General features: G+C 48.5%; 1 protein-coding gene across 4 annotated transcripts in view; it reads right to left on the bottom strand.

Annotated features, from left to right (window-relative positions):
* PAX2 (paired box 2) overlaps positions 1-21,082 on the bottom strand; it is a 73,315-nt gene that overhangs the window by 41,560 nt on the left and 10,673 nt on the right. For all 4 annotated transcript variants that reach the window (XM_016219867.2, XM_016219868.2, XM_016219866.2 and 1 more), the window contains exons 4-5: positions 2,487-2,572; positions 875-994 (exon numbers count right to left, since the gene is read on the bottom strand). In XM_016219867.2, the coding sequence (XP_016075353.1) occupies positions 875-994; positions 2,487-2,572 (206 nt within the window). The remainder of the gene's footprint in view (positions 1-874; positions 995-2,486; positions 2,573-21,082) is intronic.

Here is a 21,082-nt window from a genome sequence, read left to right as displayed (position 1 = left end):
TGGTATGTACCCTTAATATCATACGCCCTCGCTATACCAGAAGGTTACTGCCTCCCTGGTGGGGACCGTGAGATTAGGGCTAGAAGTAGGTTCCAGGCACTGGTGTCTCTGTTTGCCTGGGCCTGCCAGCCCTGCACCCTGGTCTCATGAGTCAGAAGAAAACCAGATGGTCACCAAGGGACCTCTAATGTCATCCATACGAAACACATTCTCCCAAGCTCATCGCCACCACTCTCTTGCTTCCTCTTGCTTCCTTCCCCCTCTCCCCTTCCCCTCTATTCCCCTCTCTGCCTCCCTGCTTAACAGCTGGCTGCACCGTGAGGCATTACAGGGCATGAGGGGAGGCCAGAGAGAAGCCCGAGAGGTGTCTCCCCCCATGGGAGAACGCAGACAGGAACCCATGTCCAGCTCCCTGAGTGGTTTTAATGGGATCAGTGTCCATGTGTTACAGAGAAAGGACCCCAGGGTCAGCTGCATGTGACACCACTCTCCTATCTCCTAATGGGTTGGGATCAGGTGAGGATAAGGCAAGTTGGCCTTTTATCCTCAGGTCAGAGACCAGATGTCCCCCAACCTCCAAAACCTTCCCGAGGTACATGGTTCATGCTTGTCCTCCTGGCATCCCACACAGATACTGGGGGTGAGTCCCGGAGGAAGGTGAGGCGTTCGAGGCTGCTGAGCAGATGGTGAAGCTGATGGCCCCACCAGCAGCCTGCCTCCCTCTCCAGGAGCCAGCAGGGCAGTGGGGGGACCTGGGCTTTGCGGCTAAAACTGATCTCACAGCAGAGCAGCTGCGAGGCCGGGCCGAAACCGGAGCTCTGAGCCCAAGGACAAAGCACGCACAGGGGAGCCAAGCCTCGTCCCTCCTCCCTACCTTCATCACGTTTCCTCTTCTCGCCATTGGAGCGAGGGATCCCCAGGATCCCGTTGATGGAGTAGGATCCCACTGGATCATTGGAGGCGCTGGAAACAGGAGGGGAGGCCGTACTGGGAACTGGACAAGAGTAAGGAGGAAATGCCATCAGCATAGCAGTTGTGACCGCAGGCCAAAGCCCCAAGGCCGAGGCAGAGAGAAGCAGAGGAAATAAGGCGGGCTGGGGACCCATATGCCACTCCTTCCTCTGAGGCTTAAGGGGAAAGGCCCTGCTACACACACAGCGGGCCGTTCACTTCTGTCCAGCCCTGGGCTGACTGATGACCAGTCAACCCCAAGCCTTCCCTGCAGGCCTACAGATTTCACTGGGCCCTTGAACTCACTCCCCTGAAGATGAATGGAAGCACCAAAGCAGACTCAACCCAGAAAGTGACTCAGCAGTCCTGTAGTGAGCACAGCTCCTAGGAGGCCACCTTGCACAGCTCGTCCAATCTCTGGGGCTGGGAAAATCCTTCTAAACAAACCCCAGCTCACTGTCTCTTAGTCTCCTGGGCTGAGTCTTTACCAATCCTGATTTAGAGTCTGTGGCTTTCTAAGATCTGTCTCTGAATCTCTAGGAGTCACAAGAATGGTCCTGACACTCTCCAGGAGAGCACAGCTCTTCTCTTCCAGTTGCTCTGGTCTTGAAATCACCCGGGGAAGTTCCTCATTTCCTCCTCAGGGCACAGACTAGTGAACATATTCACTCAGTAATGATCTACTCAGGTACAGCCTGGCCCAACCCTCCTTTCTAGCACACGCTGTAATACAGGCCTAGTAAACAACAGATCCTGCCAACTCCAGGAGGGCTGGGGCCTGCCTTTCTACTTCCTGATGGTAAAGAGAGCAGGAGATAGCTACCAAGAGGGGCAGTGGGAAAAGCTTGATTGCATCCTATCCCCTTAAGGCCTGGTACCAAGCACCCTTGGGCCAAAGGGAATGCTGTATGTTTGGGGGGTGGTAGGAATGTTAGCAGGTGTTTTGGAAGGGCTGGGGTCATATCTCTGGAAAGCCATGAGCAAGGATCAGTAAATAAGGAGGTTGGGGAGAGGCAGAGAGTCACCGAGTGGATGACAGAGAGACAAAGGGATCAAAAAGACAGGCCACAAAGAGGGAGGGAGAGAGACAGAGGAGCAAACCCAGAGTCCCACATACAGAGATGAAAAAAGAGAAGGGAAAAGGCAAAGAGAGCAAGGAAGAGGGGAGAAGAAGGGAGAGGAGGGGAGAATAGACAATGATAACTTTAGAATGACAACTTTAGAAAAACGGAATAAGAAAGTAGATATGAAAACAGAGGGACAAGTAGGGAGACAGGATCAGGTAAAAACAAAAGATAGAGGAGGGGGAGGAAGGGAAGGAGAAGCTAAGCTACAGGGGAAATATTGATGGGAGGGAGGGAGAGAGAGAGAGAGAGAGATGGAGAAAGGGGGAGGGATCCTAGGGAGCCAGTCTCTCTGGAGCCTCTAGGAGTTCAGAGAGGGCGCAGATTGGAAAAAAATAGTGCTGGGGTGGAGCTGTGTATCCAGTTCTCCTAGATGGGGCCCTGCCTCCCCACTTTCCTGAGCTCTCTTACCAATGGTGTGTCCAGGTGCAGTCACTCCGGTCCCAGCCCCATCCGGTGTTGGGTGAAAAGGCTGCTGAACTTTGGTCCGGATGATCCTGCAACAGCATCACAACAGCATCACCCATCACATGCCCCTCATTCCCCACCAGCTCTCCCCAGCCCCTCAGTTCCTTCCTCACGCATCTGCTCCCTGCACACCTGCCCTCGCTGACTGCTGCAAGGCGCGAGCTTTCCCTCCTGTTTGCTCTGCCTGGGCCCCAGCCTAGTGCAGCTCTGGGAGGAGGCGGTCTGCATTCTGTCCTGCCTTGTGCGCATCATCAAAATTGCAGCTCCATTTTTGATAGCAGGTATTGGGGCAGCAGGGTGAGGAAAGCACAGCACCCTTCCCCTTTCTGGGGGTGGGGGCTGACCACCCTCTGCTCCCTAATCATATGCAAATCTCTCTCTGGGAACAGGGTTCCCTGCGCCTGGAGATCACTTTGGAGCTGGTTTTCCTGTTACTACTGTACCACACACCTCCAGAGTTGAGGGAGGGGGTGAGATTTCCCCATTTACTGAGAACCAAGGAGAAGTAGCCAGGGAAGGACTGGGTCACAGGTAACCCTTTGTCCCCAGGATTCCAACACAAGCACATGGTCTCTTTGCCAGATGTTAGGCCCTGAACTACTTCTTGAGCCCACTTGCTGCTCTCAAACAAATCAAAGCCCTGTCCCTGTCCTGCTCGCTGGCTGGTGGCCTCCTTTTCTGAGGTCCTACTTGGATCACAGCTTCTTTACCAGCCTCATTGAAAAGCCTGGTGCCCCCACTGTGCACTCTGGGATGAGTCAGACATCTCAGGACTGGGGATGAGCTGGCTTGTCAGTGATCCGAAGGACCCAGGGGTGTGTGATACAAAAGGTCAACCCTGGGGCTAGGACTGAGGAAGGCTCCTTCCACCCACTGGTCAAATTTGGTGCCCTTGGAAGCAATTTTTTCAACAGTGTTGCTCCTCCCTGCAGAGATGTGTGTGATCCAAGTTCACCTCATCCAGCGGGTGAGTCATAGGCCCTCAGTGGATTCCTCTCTAACCAACTTTTACTGAGCACTGTCGGGCAACAGAAATAAGGCCCTTGCCACGCAGTGCTGGGTATAAAGTTAGGGGAGGAGACACACACTCAGAGAAGCTAAGTAACTCCAAGAGGGCTGAGCTGTGAGTGCCGAAAGGAGGCAGAAGAAGAATCATCCCCCTCTCAAGTGGGGGCATCGGGAGAGAAGTCTTTGAGGAGGTGAAACTTGATGTAGTGCTTCAGAGCAAAGTAGGGCCAAACATACAGATACATATAGGAGCCAGAGGCATGGAGGATGGCAGACAGGGCACTGGGCTATGGGGCACTGAGTCCTGCTTCTGACTCTGTCATTTTGCAGCTACATAGCTTTGGGCTTTTCATTCTACTTCTCTGAGCTTCAGTTCTTTTAAACTCTAAAGAGCTTGGACTACAGGATCTCTAAGGTCTCTTTCTCTAGCACATAACATGATTCTAAGGTGAACAAAGAAGTAGGGGGCATAGCATTATAAGTAGGTTAGAAGGTAGAGTCAAAGCATGGAAGCCAAATGGACATGATGCTATGCCCGGCCCAGTCAGCCAGAACAGGGAGGTATGTAAGGGAGTGAGAGGAAATACAGCTGCAAACCACTGGCCTTGTGGAGTTTCCGTCTTTGTCACCCAGCGCCTCCGACCTGGGGCACGGGTGCAGATTTAGCTGAGGCAGAAAGTGATGGAAAATCACTACTCCCTGACAGCGACTTGGTGGTGCCCAGGAAAGGAGCTGGGCAGGTTGCCTGCTGTGAGTTGCTCATACTCTTGGTGTCCATCCATGCCTCCCGGGCTGTGGGCACTTGCAAGCCCCCAAAGCTGATCTTAGGGAATTTAAGAACTGGGATTGTGGAAGCCTGATGGTCATCCATTGCCCTCCTGCATCCCGGCCACAATGCAACAACTCATGGGAATATCACTAGGGGTTAAAAGGCTGAAAAAAAGCAGTTGCTCTGGGTGACTCCTGATACTCTCTCCCCCAGTTCCCCCTCCTCCTCCAATTCTTTTTCCTCCTTGGCCTTACAGCCAGCCAGACACCTCTACGGCCTCCATGGTCCCAGGCAGGTTGGCCTGGAAAGTCAAGTCCGGCGTATGGGTCTTTAGAGGGCGCAGTCAGGAGCTCTGGAGAGCACATCTCTACTTAGGGGCTGGAAGACGCTATTTCCTGTTTCCGGAGAGACGGCCCTGTCAGGGTGCCTGCTCCCCACTTCTCTTCCCTGCGTGCTTTCTTGCACAGGGATGTTCATTCTCCCCCAACTTTCCTGGAACCTCCGGGGCTCTGCCTGGCCCAGTGTGGGGACTCCAGGCCCTCAGCGTCTCCCATACTCCTGTGAGTGTGGCTACGGCAAAGGGAGAAAGGGCTCAGTCTGAGTCCCAGCTCTGAGACTTCCTGCCTGTGAAACCCTTGGCAGTTTCTTATCCCCTCATCTGAATAATAAAATAATACTACTGTTCACTTTCTAGGGCTGTTGTGAGGATTAAGTAGGATAATCCATGTGAAACAATTAGTATGATGTTTGGCTCAACAAATGCTAGCTATACTAATAACAACTAGTAGTAGCAGTATTCTTATGGGTGGCCCCTAGGCCTGGCTGCTTTCTCTTTAGGGCCTGAGCCAGGTGCCCGCAGGAGGCCTCTCAGCCCAACATGCCCCAGCCTGGGAGATGCGGCTGCTGCGGAGACACTGGGAAGAGCACTGAGAAGACAGGAAACAGCAGCAGCAGGTGTCACAGCCTGACCCCAAAAGAGGTTGCATCAGAGAAGACAGACTGGGGACCCCTGCCTGGGGGCACTGGGACGGATCTGTAGACAGTATGAGCGGCAGCTTCCTCCGGACCCAAGAGATGCCAGGCGGAGCTTTAGAGTAAGGGATGGCAAGGCAGGTGGGAATCACCTCTTGGTACATTCTCAGGAGGCCTTCACCCCCCACCAAGCTGGAGAGGAAACCAGTCCAGTGGCTCTGTGAGTCAGGATGAAAGCATGTGATCAGTCGCCTAGTAATAGTTCGTTAAACTCGTGAAGAAACAGAGTAGCCCTGGGCGTTCTAAGAAAGCTCTGGGGACAGTCCTACTCCTCCTCTGGCTCTACACCCTTGGCATTTCTTCCTCTCATTCCTCCTTCCATGTTTCACTCTCTTTCTCTGCCTTTCTCTCTGTCTCCCCTCTTTGTCTGTGTCTGCTTGTCTGTCTGTCTCCTTGCACCCCGAAGTCCTACTGTGGCTGTGTGAGCTTATTGATTCCTGGGAGCTGGGGGAAAGTGGAAGGCAGGGCTGGGGTGCAGGCTCAGGGATGGAAATAGAAGGCTATAAATTATTTGTGACAGGAAAGCAATAGTGGCAGAGTGCTGAGCACAAGTCCTGTGTCACTATTAGATTCCTTTTAGCCTGATGACACTGTAAAAAAGGTTAAGTGTCTGCTGGAATCGTACACCTGGGGGGCCGGGGCAGCCTGGGAGCAGAACAAGCCACTGAGAGCAGGTATATCAATTCTCCAGGCCAATAATATTCCTCTCATTGATCGCCACGCAAAGTTCAAAAATCTCATTACAGCCAGGCAGACCGGGAACTTTTTACAAATCAATAGAATGATATAATGTATGTATACTTAGTACAAATGTATCTATTCATCTATCCATCCATCCACGGTCCGCCTCAGGGTTTCCAAGTTAACCTACCCATCATATTATGTTATGTTATGTATGATATTATATTGCATTATATTATATGATAATAAATGGTGTGCAAAACTCCCCCTGAAGTGGAGACAAGAGGAGGCCTTATTAGCATTGAAGTGACCTCAGCTCACCTTGGAGGGAGTTAGGTGGAAGCATTTCCAGGACCAGGCTGGTCAGAATTTCTAAGCGCAGTGCTTCCTTAGCGGAGGCTCCAGTAATACAAACTATTGTACTAAGTATTTACCATGTGCCAGGCAATGTTCTAAGTGCTTCAAACAAGTGGTTCACTTAATCCTCACAACAAACCATTTTACAGATAAGGCATATTATAACCTGTCCAAGGTCAACTGTTTAATAAATGGCAAATCTGAGGTTTGAATTCAGGTAGAATAATCCCAGGGCCCATACCCTTAACAACAAAGCTATACTACCTCCAGGAGAGAGATACCCCAAAACCCCAAATCCAAACTCCTGAATTCTAGTTCTCTGGTTCTGTTGTGTTCTGAGGAACAAAGGGTAAGGGGCTCCCTGAGTTTCAGCATTCCCCTCTATAAAGTGGAAGTAATAATACCTGCTAACCAGTTGCTGACAATGTGATATACACAGGATCCTCAAGCCTGTCCCCCTGAAATCCTGCCCAGCTGCCTAGAACAGGCTGCCTTCTCCACTGTGGAACCACTTCCTAGTGGAACGGCAGGCTAGCCCCAGGCTTAATCATATCACTGGGGTTTGCTCAAAGGGTCCTTGGGGCAAGACATCAAGCATCTTCACACATGTGTCATATACACGTGTAAATCAGCTTAAACTGTTCTGGAGTAGACGGCCCACTTTAGAGTTTTTGCAGAAAATATTTAATCCCTGGTACAGGGAAAGTCTTTCCTGATTTGGTAACTGCAGGGAACTCCAGGGTAGAGAAGGTTACATACTAGCTGGCCCCACTGCCCACTGAGCCAGAGGAGTGGTAGGAGAGGCCTCTGCCAGCTGACTTCAGGCTGCCTGCTATTATTATAGGCTGGATCATTCTGGACAAAACAATATTTGCTTCAGCAAAGGATGTTTTGCCCAACGAATGCAGGTAATTGTTTCAACTCAGGCTTTTTGAGAGCTGCCAACATCAGGCATGTGTCCCTGGCTCAGCCCAGAGGCAAGTCAGAGCAACGCAAACAGCTGGAGACTTTTCACTGCAGAACTTCAAGTGAGGTATCATAGATCATCCAGGAAAATTTCACCTCTCCCAAAAATGGTTCCCAGTTCTCCCTGCTCCTGAGAACTCTAAGGAACTGGAATCTCCCCTCTGTACATCCCAGGAACTGAAAAGCTGAAATTTACTCCCTCCTCCCCACAGAGGAAACAGCATCCACCTTGCCCACCCCACTGGCAGCCAGAAGTGTTGCACATAAACTCTGTTGTCCAAGGCTCCGGCTTTGCAGTTTGTGCAGTTTAGAATTGTTTGTCCACACCCACTCGCATGCCCTGCAGGTTTCAGCTTGGACATCTGACCATATGTCGGGCAGGGTTCTGTGCATGAGAATGGCCACTGATGGGGGGAAGCTATGGGCAGGACCTTCTATTCTGCCTGTAGCAGGATGTAGCTGGAATACAAAAGTTCCAAAGTTAGCAGGGTTTCTCCCAAATGTGTCAAGAGCTTCTGCCTTTTGTTGCTTCTCAGAAGTCATAACTGAGCTCCAAGAGATGAGAGTCTGACTGAAAAGCTTGCAGAAGGGTTTCCTCAAACTACTGTGGTTTTTTTTGTTGTTGTTGTTGTTTTTTAAATATCTTTATTGATTTCAGAGAGAGGAAAGGAGAGGGAGAGAGAGATAGAAACATCAATGATGAGAGAGTCATTGATTGGCTGCAACCCGGGCATGTGCCCTGACTGCGAATCAAACCCTGATCGCCTGAATCCTAGGTCGAAGCTCAACAGCTGAGCCACGCCCAAAGGGGGAAAACTACTGTTCTTGAACTACCTGCATTAGCAGCCCCTGGGGTGTGGGCTAAACGCAAACCCTGGAGCCCACTCTAGATCTCCTGGTTAGAATTTCTGATGGTGATCAGGCCAGGAATCTGTATTTAAGCAAATTCTCCAAATTACTCTTAAACTCTTTAATATTTGAGAAGACTACTTTCATCCAGGCGGTGAGAAAACCATCCTGTTGGTTAACAGGGAAGCCTTGAGAGAGCTGGGAGAAAGTCTTAGTTAAGAATACTTAGGTGCCTTACTCTCTAGCAACAGATATTTCTCTCCATCTTCTATCCTGACTCCAACTGACACTGTAACTGAAATCCAAGAAGCTCTCAGTTCCTCTGTGGAAACTAAACTATAGGTTAGAAATAAAATAACTTCAAAAATAGTTTTTGGTACATTCCAGGATGAGAGATTCCCAGTGGGTTCTTTAGATACAAGACATATTTTCTGAAGCAACGTAGCCTTCTAAGACTGGCACTGAGGGAGATAATCCTTCCACCACGTGTCCCTGGGAGCCCAGGCCAGATACAATTTACCGGGCTAGATGGGCCATGGGGCTGGCCCAAGGGGGCCATAGGGATGGTTTAGATGATGAATGGTAAGCATATGGATTGATTTAACTTCAAGATAGGCATAGGTTTAAAAATTAAGGGGCAATGTGTTTAACTAACCATTTGGAAACCAGTCTGCAGTGCATGCCAAGCCCAGAGCCGTGACCAGACTAGCTCCTGTCATCACTGGCCGCGCCCTCATGTGTGAGGGTTTCGAGGCGAGTGCTGGGGTTCACCAGCTGCCTACCACACACTCCTGCCTGGGAGGCTCCAGAGGCTAGAAGACTGCCTGATCGATGCAGACTCATGGCTGGGACCAGCTCCTCCCTGCCCCTCCACTGGCGTGCCCCCTCCCTCGGCAAGCAGAAGGAAGCCTAGAGGATGTGCCTTTCAGCAGCAGCAGAGGTGGGGCCTCCTCCACAGCCTGGTCTCCCTGCCCCTAGCCCCACCCTCTCTCACCTGGTTAACTCCAGTATTCAAAAACAACCCCGGGTTTCTCTCTGTGCCCGCCTAAAAGAATGTGCTGTGGCTAAGCCTTATAATTGCAACCCTTATAAAATTCCTCAGCCTGGCCTTCAAAACCTTCCCCAGGCGGGCTCCGCCCTGGCTTTCTAATCTATTTCTCTGCTCCCCTCCTCCCCTCAGGGGCTAGCACGGACCAAAACCTCGCTTTCTCGCTTCCTCAGTTCACAGTGAATCCTCCCCGAGGCTGTGAGCCCTACCAGGGCAGGTGCCATGCTTGGTTTTCTCACCATTGTGTTTCTATCACTTAGCAACAAAGCCTGGAATAATGCAAATATTTAAAAACTATTTGTTAAATAACAAATAAATGTTATTATTAATAATACAATATTAAGGGATATAGTGAGCTAATACATGTTCATTATGTACCAGGCAGCGTGGTAAGCACTTTACATGGATTATTGATTTCTCATAACTTCTTATGAAGATTACTAACTCTTTTCTATTAATGTGGAAGTCGAGGTTCAGAGAGGTTGAGTAACTTGCCCAAGGTTACACAGCTGTTAGGTAGCAAAGCTAGGGTTTAAACCTGGGAGCCTGACTAGATCCCATGCTGCTAACCACTGGGTAGAATAAGTCAATCATATCAAGAACAGATGGAGAATCCATGAGAGGCTGGGGCTGAACAGAAGAACTGCATATACTAATAAGTAAAATAATAACTATCATTTATTTCATATTCACTATATGACAGGCATTATAACAAATGCATGTTCTCATTCAAATCCCAACTACAGCTCTATCAAATAGGCATGCTAACATACCAAGGAGACAAAAGAGAGGCTAAGCAGCTTGCCCAAGTTCACGTGCATAATAGCACTGGAGCCAGACTTTGAGTCCGGGCCCAGGACTCCAATATCTGTAGGCTGAACCATATTACCTCTTCTAGAAATATCTATGTTAGTAGTTCTTTGTGCTTATTACCTATTTGGCCATGAACAAGTTTTCCCTTCAGTCTTTTCACATCCATGATCTGGACAACTGAGCAAATGTATATGTAGATGATTAACAGACATTGCATGTAGCCATGATTCAAAAGATGCTGACCCTCCCCCCAGCACGTGCCTAGTTGTATTTGATAAGCATCATGTCTGTGTTACAAAAGAACCACAATTTTGGAGGTCTGGTTGCCGTGTATTTTATATGCACTGGTAGATTTGGGGTGTAGATGTTCCAAATTCTCTGTATCTATCTATCTTTCAAATCATGTGCATAATTATGTGGAGATACTGAGTACAGATGTGTTTCTCAGTTTGTATAAACTTTTTCTATGATTAGTGTGTCTTTATATTCATGTCTGTTCTAATGCATTGATCCAAGATTCATGATACTGGATATATTTACTGAAACCCACTCCATGAATTTCTGCCCAGTTATGCCTATTTCTGTCAAGTATGTAAGCCATGATCATACATGACTCCACACCCATCACTGTTCCCTTCCCAGGGTGTCTGAAATGCTCACATCACAATTGTGTTTTTATATTGGTCCGTGAACCAGTATTGATGTGCATAAATGTGCATTTGTATACCTGTGTATCTTTCTGTCTGTGGGCAGGGTGGGGTGGGGGTAGAGTGATGTGGAAATGAGAGAATTATTAAATGCCAAGTAGATGTGCAATAAATTCCATTGATTTTATAAACTCCAACTTGTCTTCAGTCTCCTTCCATTCTTTATCCTGGGGGCATTGCAACAAAAACCTATTTTAAATACCTTTACTTCTCCCCTCCCCCTCCCCAAAAAAGTGTCAATATTTTATTTGGATTTTTAACTTCGCTCCATAACAGTTGTTTGACCTCCTGACTCGTGCGAGTCACATAAATTCTGGGACTTTATTCAGGAGCCATGTTCCTGCTATTGAATAAGCAATTTGGGAGGGTGAATTAATGACTTGTGCTGTTGCTGGAAAGTCCCTGAAGAAATATTAAAATTGCTTGCAGACTGAATCGATACTCAGTGAACACCCAGCAAGAGGGCTTCGGTTCTGGAATGACCACAGAAGGCAGGGCTGGGTGGAAAAAGGGGAATTCCTGCACCCAGCTTGGCAAGCCTCCTGCTAACCTACCCCCACCTTTCCCTCCATCCCTGGAGCTCTGTCATTTTCAGTAACAGCAAAGTCTGATTAAACCCCCACCGGGACAGAGCTGATTTGTCCCTTCTCACAAAGCAGGCTCAGGGGACAGTTTACTCTCTTACTAGCAATGAGAGCCTGGAGGCCACGTTGGAGGTGGTGGTCTGGACACGTCCACCTGCTGGAGAAACAGGACGGCACTGCTTTCTGGCAGCCTGCGCTGTGCCTGGGGGTCAGGGGAGCGCTGGCTTTGGGGGGGCTGGGGCTGTGACCATTTTGCGCTGGGTTCACAGAAGGGCTGGGTGTTGCACTGTTGGCTCCATTTCTTTTGTGTGTCTGACCAGTGCTGTCACTCAGGTCACATGATTTCAGCCTTTGTGTGTGGGTGTGCCTGTGGGATGGGGAGTTAGAATTGTGTTGTGCATATCGCACTGTGCCATCTCATTCCTTCGGCAGCTGGCATAAGGTGTGTTACTTGGTGTTTTGTGGTATTGTATCGAGGTGACTGCACTTTGTGTAACGCTGAGTTAGAGGAATTTAAGTATTGTTTGGTGACAATGTCCACGTTTCTGCTCTGTATTACTCTGTTCGTTGATCATATCAGCATCTTTTTTTTTCTTTTTCAGAATGTATGTCTCAGAGATTAGGTTAATGGGTGTCTCCTTGGTGATGAGGGTTGAGTAATGATGTTGGATCTGGGTGGTGGTGTGGAATTTGGTAATTGCTTTCTCTGTGTGGTTGTGGGTAAGAGGGTCCATCCTTTAGCTTTTTAAAGCTTTCTGGCTTAGTTATTTGTACTGTTTCTTTCCAGAAGGAAGATTCTAGAAATGCAGAACAAATCTCTTCTCGACCAAATGCACAGTTCTATTCTTCTTGGAAGCAAACTTGCCCTGCTTGATGGAACACTTCTGACCTTACCCCACTGAGACAGGTCCTGGTACCACCCTCCTACATCTGCCTAACTTGGAGAGTTAAACCCCTAGGCCAAACCCTCTGCCTGTCGATAGTCTAGATCCCTGGTGGGGCTAGAGGAGGCTGGATGGGAGAAAACTCCTCAATTCCAATAACAACATAAACTCTGGTTCCAAGAATCCCGTTTGCCACTCCGTAGCTCTGGCCACCAGCATCTTCTTCCTTCCCGGTATCCCCAGATGCAGTGGCTCAGCACTCACAGAGCCACACACACCATGGAAAAGAACAGGGAAAAGGACTGGGCATGACTTTCTGCTGAGGCTCAGAGTCTCTGTTCTGAGCTTGTGAGTAAATGCATGAGTACATTGCTGGGCATGAGACTGCAAAACATACAGAGCCCCCAAGAGATTACACATGCCTGCACTTTCTTTCATCAAAGGTTAATATGAAGTATGGACTAGTGGATAAGCACATGGGTTTCAGAGAGTTCTGCTACTTAGCCGATGGCCTGAGCAAGTTATTTAACTCCTCATCTGTAAACAATCCTACAAAGCCCTATGGGGTTGTTTATGAAGCTTAAATCAATTAATACATGCAACATACTTATAACAATTCCGACTGTAGTGAGCAGCTGTTAGCTATTATTATTATTATGACTATAAGGACTTACCAAGAAAAGCATCCATAAGATTGGCTTGTGCATGTGTATAAACATGTACACAAGTGTGCTATTAATACATAAAATCCTAAGATAAATCAAGACATTTGTGTGATTTAAGCAGAGAAGTGCAAAAGCTATAGTCAGCTAGGGGCAGTCAGGTGGGGGCAGAAGGTAGTTCTCTTCTTGGCCTTCGGGTCCATTTGGATAGTGGCAGGGCCTTGGGGTTGATGGAGTTCACCACCGCCATCGCTATACAGAGGGCTACATCTAGCCCTGTAGGGGTGAATAGGCAGAAAGGAAGGTGATGGCCCATGTACATTTTACACTTATTTTTAAAAATGTATGGATGATTGAGTTCTCAGAATTCAAATTTAGCTCATTTAAAATAGTTATTTTTTTATTTTAAAAATCAGCCCAGCTGGTGTGCCTCAGTGGTTGCCATGCACCAAGAGTTCACCAGTTCCATTCCTGCTCAGGGCACATGCCCAGGTTGCAGGCTCGACCCCCAGTAGGGGGCGTGCAGGAGGCAGCTGATTGAGGTTTATCTCTTCAATATTTCTATCTCTCTCTCTTTCTCCCTTCCTCTCTCTGAAATCAATAAAAATATATTTATAAAATCAGGACTTTTACCAGCTAATAGATGTAAATGAGGAATAGTGGAACCTAAGGAAGGGGTAAGAAAGGAATCAGGTAAGTAAGTGAATGTTAAGGCTTTTGGATGTGGATCTTACAGAAGTCCACTAAGCTGAACCTGGTTACTTAACTAGGCAAAGGGGGCAGGAAGAATTTGGGGCCTCAGCCTCATTCCATGGGCTTTCCCAAAAAGATGGGGAGCCAGAATACATCATCATGAGTTTGGGAAACTTTGGTTTTCATCTTTGCTCTCACTGGGCACAGAGTAAAATGGAGAATTTGTAGATGTCCAGTTACTTTGAGCCATTGCACTGATTACAGTAAGCCCAAAGTAAATTTTTCTCCTAAATGTTTTATTTAAAATCTTTTATCCCTCAGCAATGGAAATAACTGCAATGATTATCAACCTCCCATGCTTCCCTGGAATACATAGATATGCAGGATAATTTGGTAGATAGATTTGGTTTGAATTTGTCAAACATTTGTTCACTTCTTCCTCTCCTCTTACTGCATCCTTTATCTTGTCTCTATTTTCTCTCGTCTCTTCCCCTCCTCTTCCTGATTTCCTCCCTTTCTCTTCCCTCTATGACATTTAAGAATCAGAGGAATCCTTCAAACCCATCAAATAAGGATTTTTTTCATTACCGTTTCATTTTATCTTAAAAAAAATGCAAACCACCACAACACGTGAAAATGCCGTGAAGCCCAGAAAATGCCAACCTTCAACTCCTCAAGCAATAGTAGACTCATCACAGAGAAGGAATGTGCAGTCATACGAAGTTCACACACTCACACACACACACACACACACGCATCCACAGAGGCAGGGCTCTCAAAATGGACAAAGGGGAACATTCTATAACTAATTCCGTTCAATGGTCAGATAACTGAGTTATAGTGTTGTTTTTCCTGGACGTACACTGAGCAGACCCCCTTTCTAAATCCAGCAGGGCTCATAGCAAACCACAGTTCTCACTGGCATTCATGATACACAGTTCTGTACACGGAATATCCTTTTGGCTCCTCAAGCATTTTTATTTACAAAATTTCAATGTTTATGCACACTAAAGCCAGAACTCATGTACATTGCCACAGACACGTAACAAGAAATATACACTTGATGATACTATTGCCATAATCACAACTAACATTTACTGAGCACTTGGTATCTGCCAGGTGCAACTCTAAGCAGGTCTATGTGGGGTAACTCATATAATCCTCACGAGAACCTATGGGAGAGCTACGTGATTATCCCCATGTCAGGTGAGTGAGGAAACTGAGGGCCAGAGAGGATATGAGATTTACTTCCAACCACGCAGCCAGTGAGGAAGCTAGATTCAAACTCTGGCAATCTCTCCCCAGAGCCTGCTTTCTTACATTTTCTATGCCACATAGGTTTATGTGAATTGCCTCACACATAGCAGGTGCTTAGCAAAAGTTTTCTGAATGGATGAATGAAAGAATAAATGAATAAAGGACCATATCTACTAAGACCCCTGATGTTTTCCGTCAGTATGGCAAAGTGGATTTCTTTATGGAAGTCAGGCCTAACAGACAGCTTAAGCTTATTTGGGCAAAGTGATTTGCCCTCCCAACCAACTTTCAGGTGAAAGTGTCCATCAGTTGTGCTGGTTCAAATACTAAATGCTCTAAGCTCCAGCTCTCTGGGACTTTCAGGCCAAGCCCCAGTCCCCGTTCAAATCAGAAATGAGACTCATATGCATCAAAGATGCTTTCTAACTACAACACTTTGTTTCCTCGAGTCTTTTCCTCTGCAAATAGATGCTTCCCAATGAAACGAAACACCAACAAAATGAAAGTGGCCGCTAATTCTGTGCCTGGATGAAAATGAAGGAATTCAATCAATTACTTAGACATCATCAAATCGCCAGATACTCGATATCATATCGACAACATTTATTAGATGATTGACTAAAGGTTTTGGTTTTCATCCAGATGTTTGGGAGTTGCCACAGTCATTAACCTGTGCGTCAGCAAGTACTCATGGATTTCCAAGAGACATAAGTGAACAGTAAAGAGAAAAAAAATAACCCAGAATAAAACAGACTAAAGAGGCCAGGGGTAGCGCTATTCAACAAAACTAGTCAAGCAGACTCCATTCTGGGAATGTGTTACTGCCTTGGAGATCCATTAGAACACGGATCCATCTCACAAGAGACTCATGTGCTTAAAGACCTTTAAAAACCTTATAAGGCTGTATCCTTGACTGTCTACAGAACAGGGCCCAATCAGATTCCTGCAAGACGGAGCTCACGGATCAGTCCCAGCCTCTGGTACAGACAGCCCACGACGGACACGGCCTCCCCCGCCCCCCGGATGCCTACCTGCCTGTGCACTTAGTGTCTCGAGTCCAAGCTGCCGATTTTGCAAAGCTGGGTGTAAATCTGGTTTGTGACTTTGTACAGGTACCTCTCGTTGTGATTTAGTGCTCTGCCTTTTATCATCTCTCCTACTTCCATTTTCTTTCCCTCTCTACTTTTTAATGCTATTTACAGCTTTCTTAGCCACAGAGCAGCACAGCGATCTTTCAGTGTCTCAACTGATATACCCAAATGATTTTTCTTACCCAGGTTTTCTCTCCACTCGAGTTAATTTATGTTTTAGTAAACAGGAACTTTAGATCGTTCCATGCAATAGTATTTAGGGTTATCACTTTTATCAAGGGATCGTGGCACTAAAGAACTCCATGCAAGGGACGTTGGTTTATGCTTACGCGAGAGCAGCTCCCCGTGTGCGGGAAGGCCGTGTGCGTGTGGGCGTGCATGCACAGCGTTCTCGGCTTGTGCCACTATGCTCCATTGCCCTGTGTCAATGCCACTTGGCACTGGCAGGAAGAGCCCAATGAAACCACAATATGGACAGAAGCCGACCCTCAAACTGCTGGAGATAAATCCAGGCCCTGGGCCTTCCCTGCTGATGATCACTCAGTTCTTTTAGGACCAGGGCCGCATATGCCTGGCCTATCTGCTTCCTCTAATATCTCTTCCTCCCAGGCACACCCTTCATCCCAGAGCGGCAGAAGAAGCTGTGATGACTTTATTCACAAGCAAGGTTTTGGGGGTCTCTTCTAGAAGTGTGAGTTGGAGGGGAGGAAACCAAGACAATGCCTCCCTGTATTTCTGGGTCATCTATTGCTTTTTTTTTTTCTTTCTCTTCAATTCTTTCTGCGCCTTCTTCTCATTTCTAACTCTATTTGACCTTGAACTCTGGCTTCTCCCTTCATACCAGAATGTGTGCCAAGGGGGACAGCAACCTCCAAGAAGCAGTCACCTGGCATGACAAGCCTGGAGACCAGTAGCCAGAGGGGCTAGCCCATCACTCCACTCCTGGAAATAAATCCCATTGTATTTGCATTTTAATTTTCCACATAAACAAAGGCCCAGAGTACTCGCTTGGGCAGCATCACTGGATGAATTTAATTAGAAATGAAAAGTTTATAGGGCCCTCTTTAATGCGATTAATGCTCAGTTAACATTTATCACATTCGTATGCTGGAATCGCCTTTCCTAAGCAGCCACTGGCCATGAAATGAATTTCTCTCAACTTTTTTTGCACCCACCCTGGGAGGTCATCTCCTAAGGAGTCTGTGCTGCCCTCCAGGCTGTCTCCTGAAGCCAGGAATTAGCTGGTCCTCAGAGTCAAGTTCAGGGGAAGAGAGGCACATGCGTGTGTGCAAGGGTGGGAGGGCAGGGGGAGTAAGAGTGTGGTGAACACTGTTTCTAGGAGGAGCTGGACCTGAAGCAAGGAGGTAACCTCTGCAAACAGCTGAGTGCTCCACCCAGCAGACTGGCTTAAAGGTTTGAGTCTCTTCCTTAATAATAATAATAATAATAATAATAATAATAATAATAATAATAAAAGACTCTCTTCCTAATCACATACCCAGTGCACTTCTGTGGCCAAAAATCCGATTTCTGCTCGGGCTGGTCAGTGTCAATCACATCTGACTTCCAACTCTCTTCTCCTGTCTTCGGCCATCTCTCTTCTACCCTTTTTCCCTGTCTCATCCGGGCTCTGTTAGACTGTTCCTTCCAGGCCCATGGTGACTGGGGAAGGAACCCAGGTCTCCACCCTGGGGACTACCCCCTTTTCTCTGCTCTCCCAGAGGCCAGACAGCTCCAGTTGGTGGGAAGGCCGCCTGCCCTGGTGTCAGCTCCTTAGGGAGGCAGGGCGGAGCAGGGGAACATGAAACCTCTATTGGTCCCCAGAGGAATGATGGCCTTTCTTATCTTATCAAATTCTCTTCAGTCTTCAATTAGAGTCTCTGAGATTGGCCTCCTAACCCAAACCAGCTAATCCGAGTGATGATGAGGACAGAGAGGAAGGAAAACATACGGGATGGGGGGAGGGAAAGGAGATACTCTCTCTGCAGATGATAAAAGGAGATAAACAGCTTGGTCTGTGGCCCTAACTACACGCACACTCCCTTTGAGGACCGCAGCAGACACACAAAAGCAGTTGCTGCCTGTTTTCCTAGTAGTGTTTTACACATACCCACTGCCCTGGCATCACACACAGCACTACGCCCTCACCTCCAGCACAGCAAATGCATGTGCACATACTCGGAGGACACTCTATGGAACTGACAGAACCCCCACTCATCAACCCAGCAGGGCAACTACCATCCATGCAACCCCACACTCTCCTAATAACATTTATTAACACTCCAAACAGGCAGGCCATCCAGGTGATGGGGCCAAACAATCCCTTCAACCGGAAACTCTCTGAAGAGCGAACCACCAGTTCTCTGGTCAACAGGACTGACTCTTGTTTTTGTCTGTTAATCCTCACATGAGGATATTTTTTCCATTGCTTTTCTGAGAGTGGAAAGGGGGGAGAGGGAAAGAGAGAGAGAAACACCGATATGAGAGAGACACACATCAACTGGTTGCCTCCGGCACACTCTCTGGGGTTGGGGAATGAACCCCCAACCCAGGTACATGCCCTTGACTGGGAATTGAACCCATGACCCTTTGGTGCACAGGCTGACACTCTAACCACTGAGAAACACCATCTGGGGCAAGACTGACTCCTTTTAAGAGCTCCCTGTAATGCCAGGGCCATTTAGACGGCTTCCCAGGGCACAAATGCCATGCTCAGCTAGATACCATGAGCCCACACACTCTTTCCAAAACAGAGCTACAGAGGCCTCCAACACATAGTCACCACTTCTCCTGGTACAATACACAAGGCAGGTACCATCCTGTCCTCTAGAATTAGGACGAGAGGTCACAGGAGAAGGGGCAGAATGAGATCCTCCTCCCTGACACCAGTGATCTGTCAAGCTGGGTACTGCCCATGAGGCTCCTGATTTCCTTTGGCTTCCTTCACCATTTCACCAGCCCAGCAAAGACCCTGGGGCCAAGAGGGAGCATCAGGACCAGGGAAAGCTGCCCCCAGTGCTCACATTTGCTCAAGCTCTAGGGCCACTCTTGACTCCCTTCCTGCTCTCCTCCCGCTCTCAGATTTCTTGACCTTATGGAGCCTACAAGGTGGGTACAGTTTCCTTTCCAGCCTGTTGCCCTGTCTCACAGCCTTTCTCCTCCTGCCAGGAGCCGCCAGGGGCTGCCAGGAGCTGTCGGTCATGTCCTTTGGCTTCCTCTATTCCTGGATGGCTGCAGAGGGAGCTCACTGCAGAGCCGCTCGCGCTGGCAGAGCTGAAGGCAGGCAAAGGAGGAAGTCCAGGACGAAGCAGCCAGAGGCTTCGGGTGGAAGGGGCTCTAATCTGTACCACCGGGTGGCGAGGACCTCCCTTCCTCTTGGCCTCTCTCTCACCCCCCCTCCTGCCTGGGACCAGGCTGGCGCAACCGCACTGCCGCAGCCCCACAGCCCCTGCTGGCCTTGCGGTGTGCTTCTTAATGCAGGTGGCCATGAGCTCCAGGTTCGGCGACTTTACCCTCCCATGCCACTTCCTCTGCTCTGCCACCTTTTTCCTGCCTGGCTGGCTTCCTCTTTTCTCCCTTTCCACCTCTGAGCCTCCTTAGTTCCCCTCAACCTGGTCTACCAGCCACGCAGAGCTCTGGTTCCCTTCAACCACCTCCAAGACCTTGCAGGGCTACCAAAGGCCCTTGGCTCAGATGCACAGATCCACCCCCCCTTCCTAAGCTTCTGTCGCTCCCTGCTCTGCACTCTGGCCATATGCTCCATTCCCAAACACACCTGTCCAGGCTGAGCGGGCCGACCCTCTTCCTTTCCCCTCTCAGCTTCATCACTTCCTTCCTTACTCTTCTGGTCCTCGTCTCACGTCTGTCCTCCCCTTTCCACCCACATCTTGCCCTCTTCTCCCGCAGCTAGAGAGAGTAGACTCCCTCCCTCATCTCCCTTCCTCAGGGGCTTCTGGACAAAGGAGCTCAGGAAATGTCACATTCCCCTGCACCTGCTCTGAAGTTACTGCTCTGGTCTGAAGCAGCGAGATAAGTTATGTCCAGTTACACAGACCAGGGGTGCAGACCGCTGGTTGATGAACTGAATCGGGTCTGAAGATGTATTTTATCTGGCCAGCACAAAGTTTTTAAAAACCAAATCTTCTGCCTCTAGGCTGGGTCTGTGCCTTCCAGCTTCTGTTTGTCCAGCTCTCTCCACCTCTGTCTCGCCTCCTGTGGCAGCTCCCACTGACCTTTACTGCCATGGGCCCTAGAGGCATTTGTGCTCCTGACCCCCACAGCCACACCCATCTCCACCACTGCCCCTCACTAACACGTTTTTTGTCAATCTGGACTTTTGGGTACTAGCTTTCTCCCCCAACATCCCTGAAATAAACCTGACGTCTCTAGAATGCCAAGGAATCTCCGTTTCTCTCATACACACACGAAAAATACAAAATATCTTCTTATCAAATTAGCTCTTAAAAACCAAAAGAAAGAGGTCAAGTTATTTTTGTGGTTTTTGAGGATGAGCTACAAGGGGACCCTGGCTCTACGGCCTCTCCTGTCTCCCCCCCTCTCCTGGAGAGTCCCCAGGTCTACACGAGGCCTTGTTCTTTCTCCTGCAGAGCCAGGTCACCTCCTCTTGTTTCCCACGCCCCCAAGAGCTCTGTACGCACAGCCCTCCCCAGAGCCCAAGGCATCTGCCTGTGCCATCCTCCTGCAAGGGAAGAGCTTAGGGAAGTTTTGCTGAGCACGTACCATCTTAGTGGGCCAGGATTCAGCCTGAAGGAGCAGGAGGGGTGCCAAGGAGGGCCCAGAAGACACAGTGAGGCTGCACTGTGCCTAGAAACCATCATGAATATATTCAAATGGCACCTTTACGACACCAAAACAAACTACCTGTTCAACAGGAGGAAAACATCCCAACCCTGTAGCTGACTGGTAGACAGATAAAGCCAAGGTGATTTAATCCCCCACCTGTTTAATATTTAACTTGTTATTTGCGCATTGGTTGTGAGACACTGTTTCCCACTCCTCACATCTGTCAGGGCTCCTCTCGCTTTTCTAGACTCACCCACATGACTGGGCCATAGCGTAACTGCTTCCCCTGCAAGAAGCTGAACTCTGGACACCTGGCATAAGCAGGAAGGAAGGAG

This window comes from Miniopterus natalensis, chromosome 14 (genome assembly GCF_054644295.1).
Source record: "Miniopterus natalensis isolate mMinNat1 chromosome 14, mMinNat1.hap1, whole genome shotgun sequence".
Classification (NCBI taxonomy): Eukaryota; Metazoa; Chordata; class Mammalia; order Chiroptera; family Miniopteridae; genus Miniopterus; species Miniopterus natalensis.
Note: the sequence above shows the minus strand (reverse complement) of the source record. Positions and strands in the feature narration are given on the sequence as shown.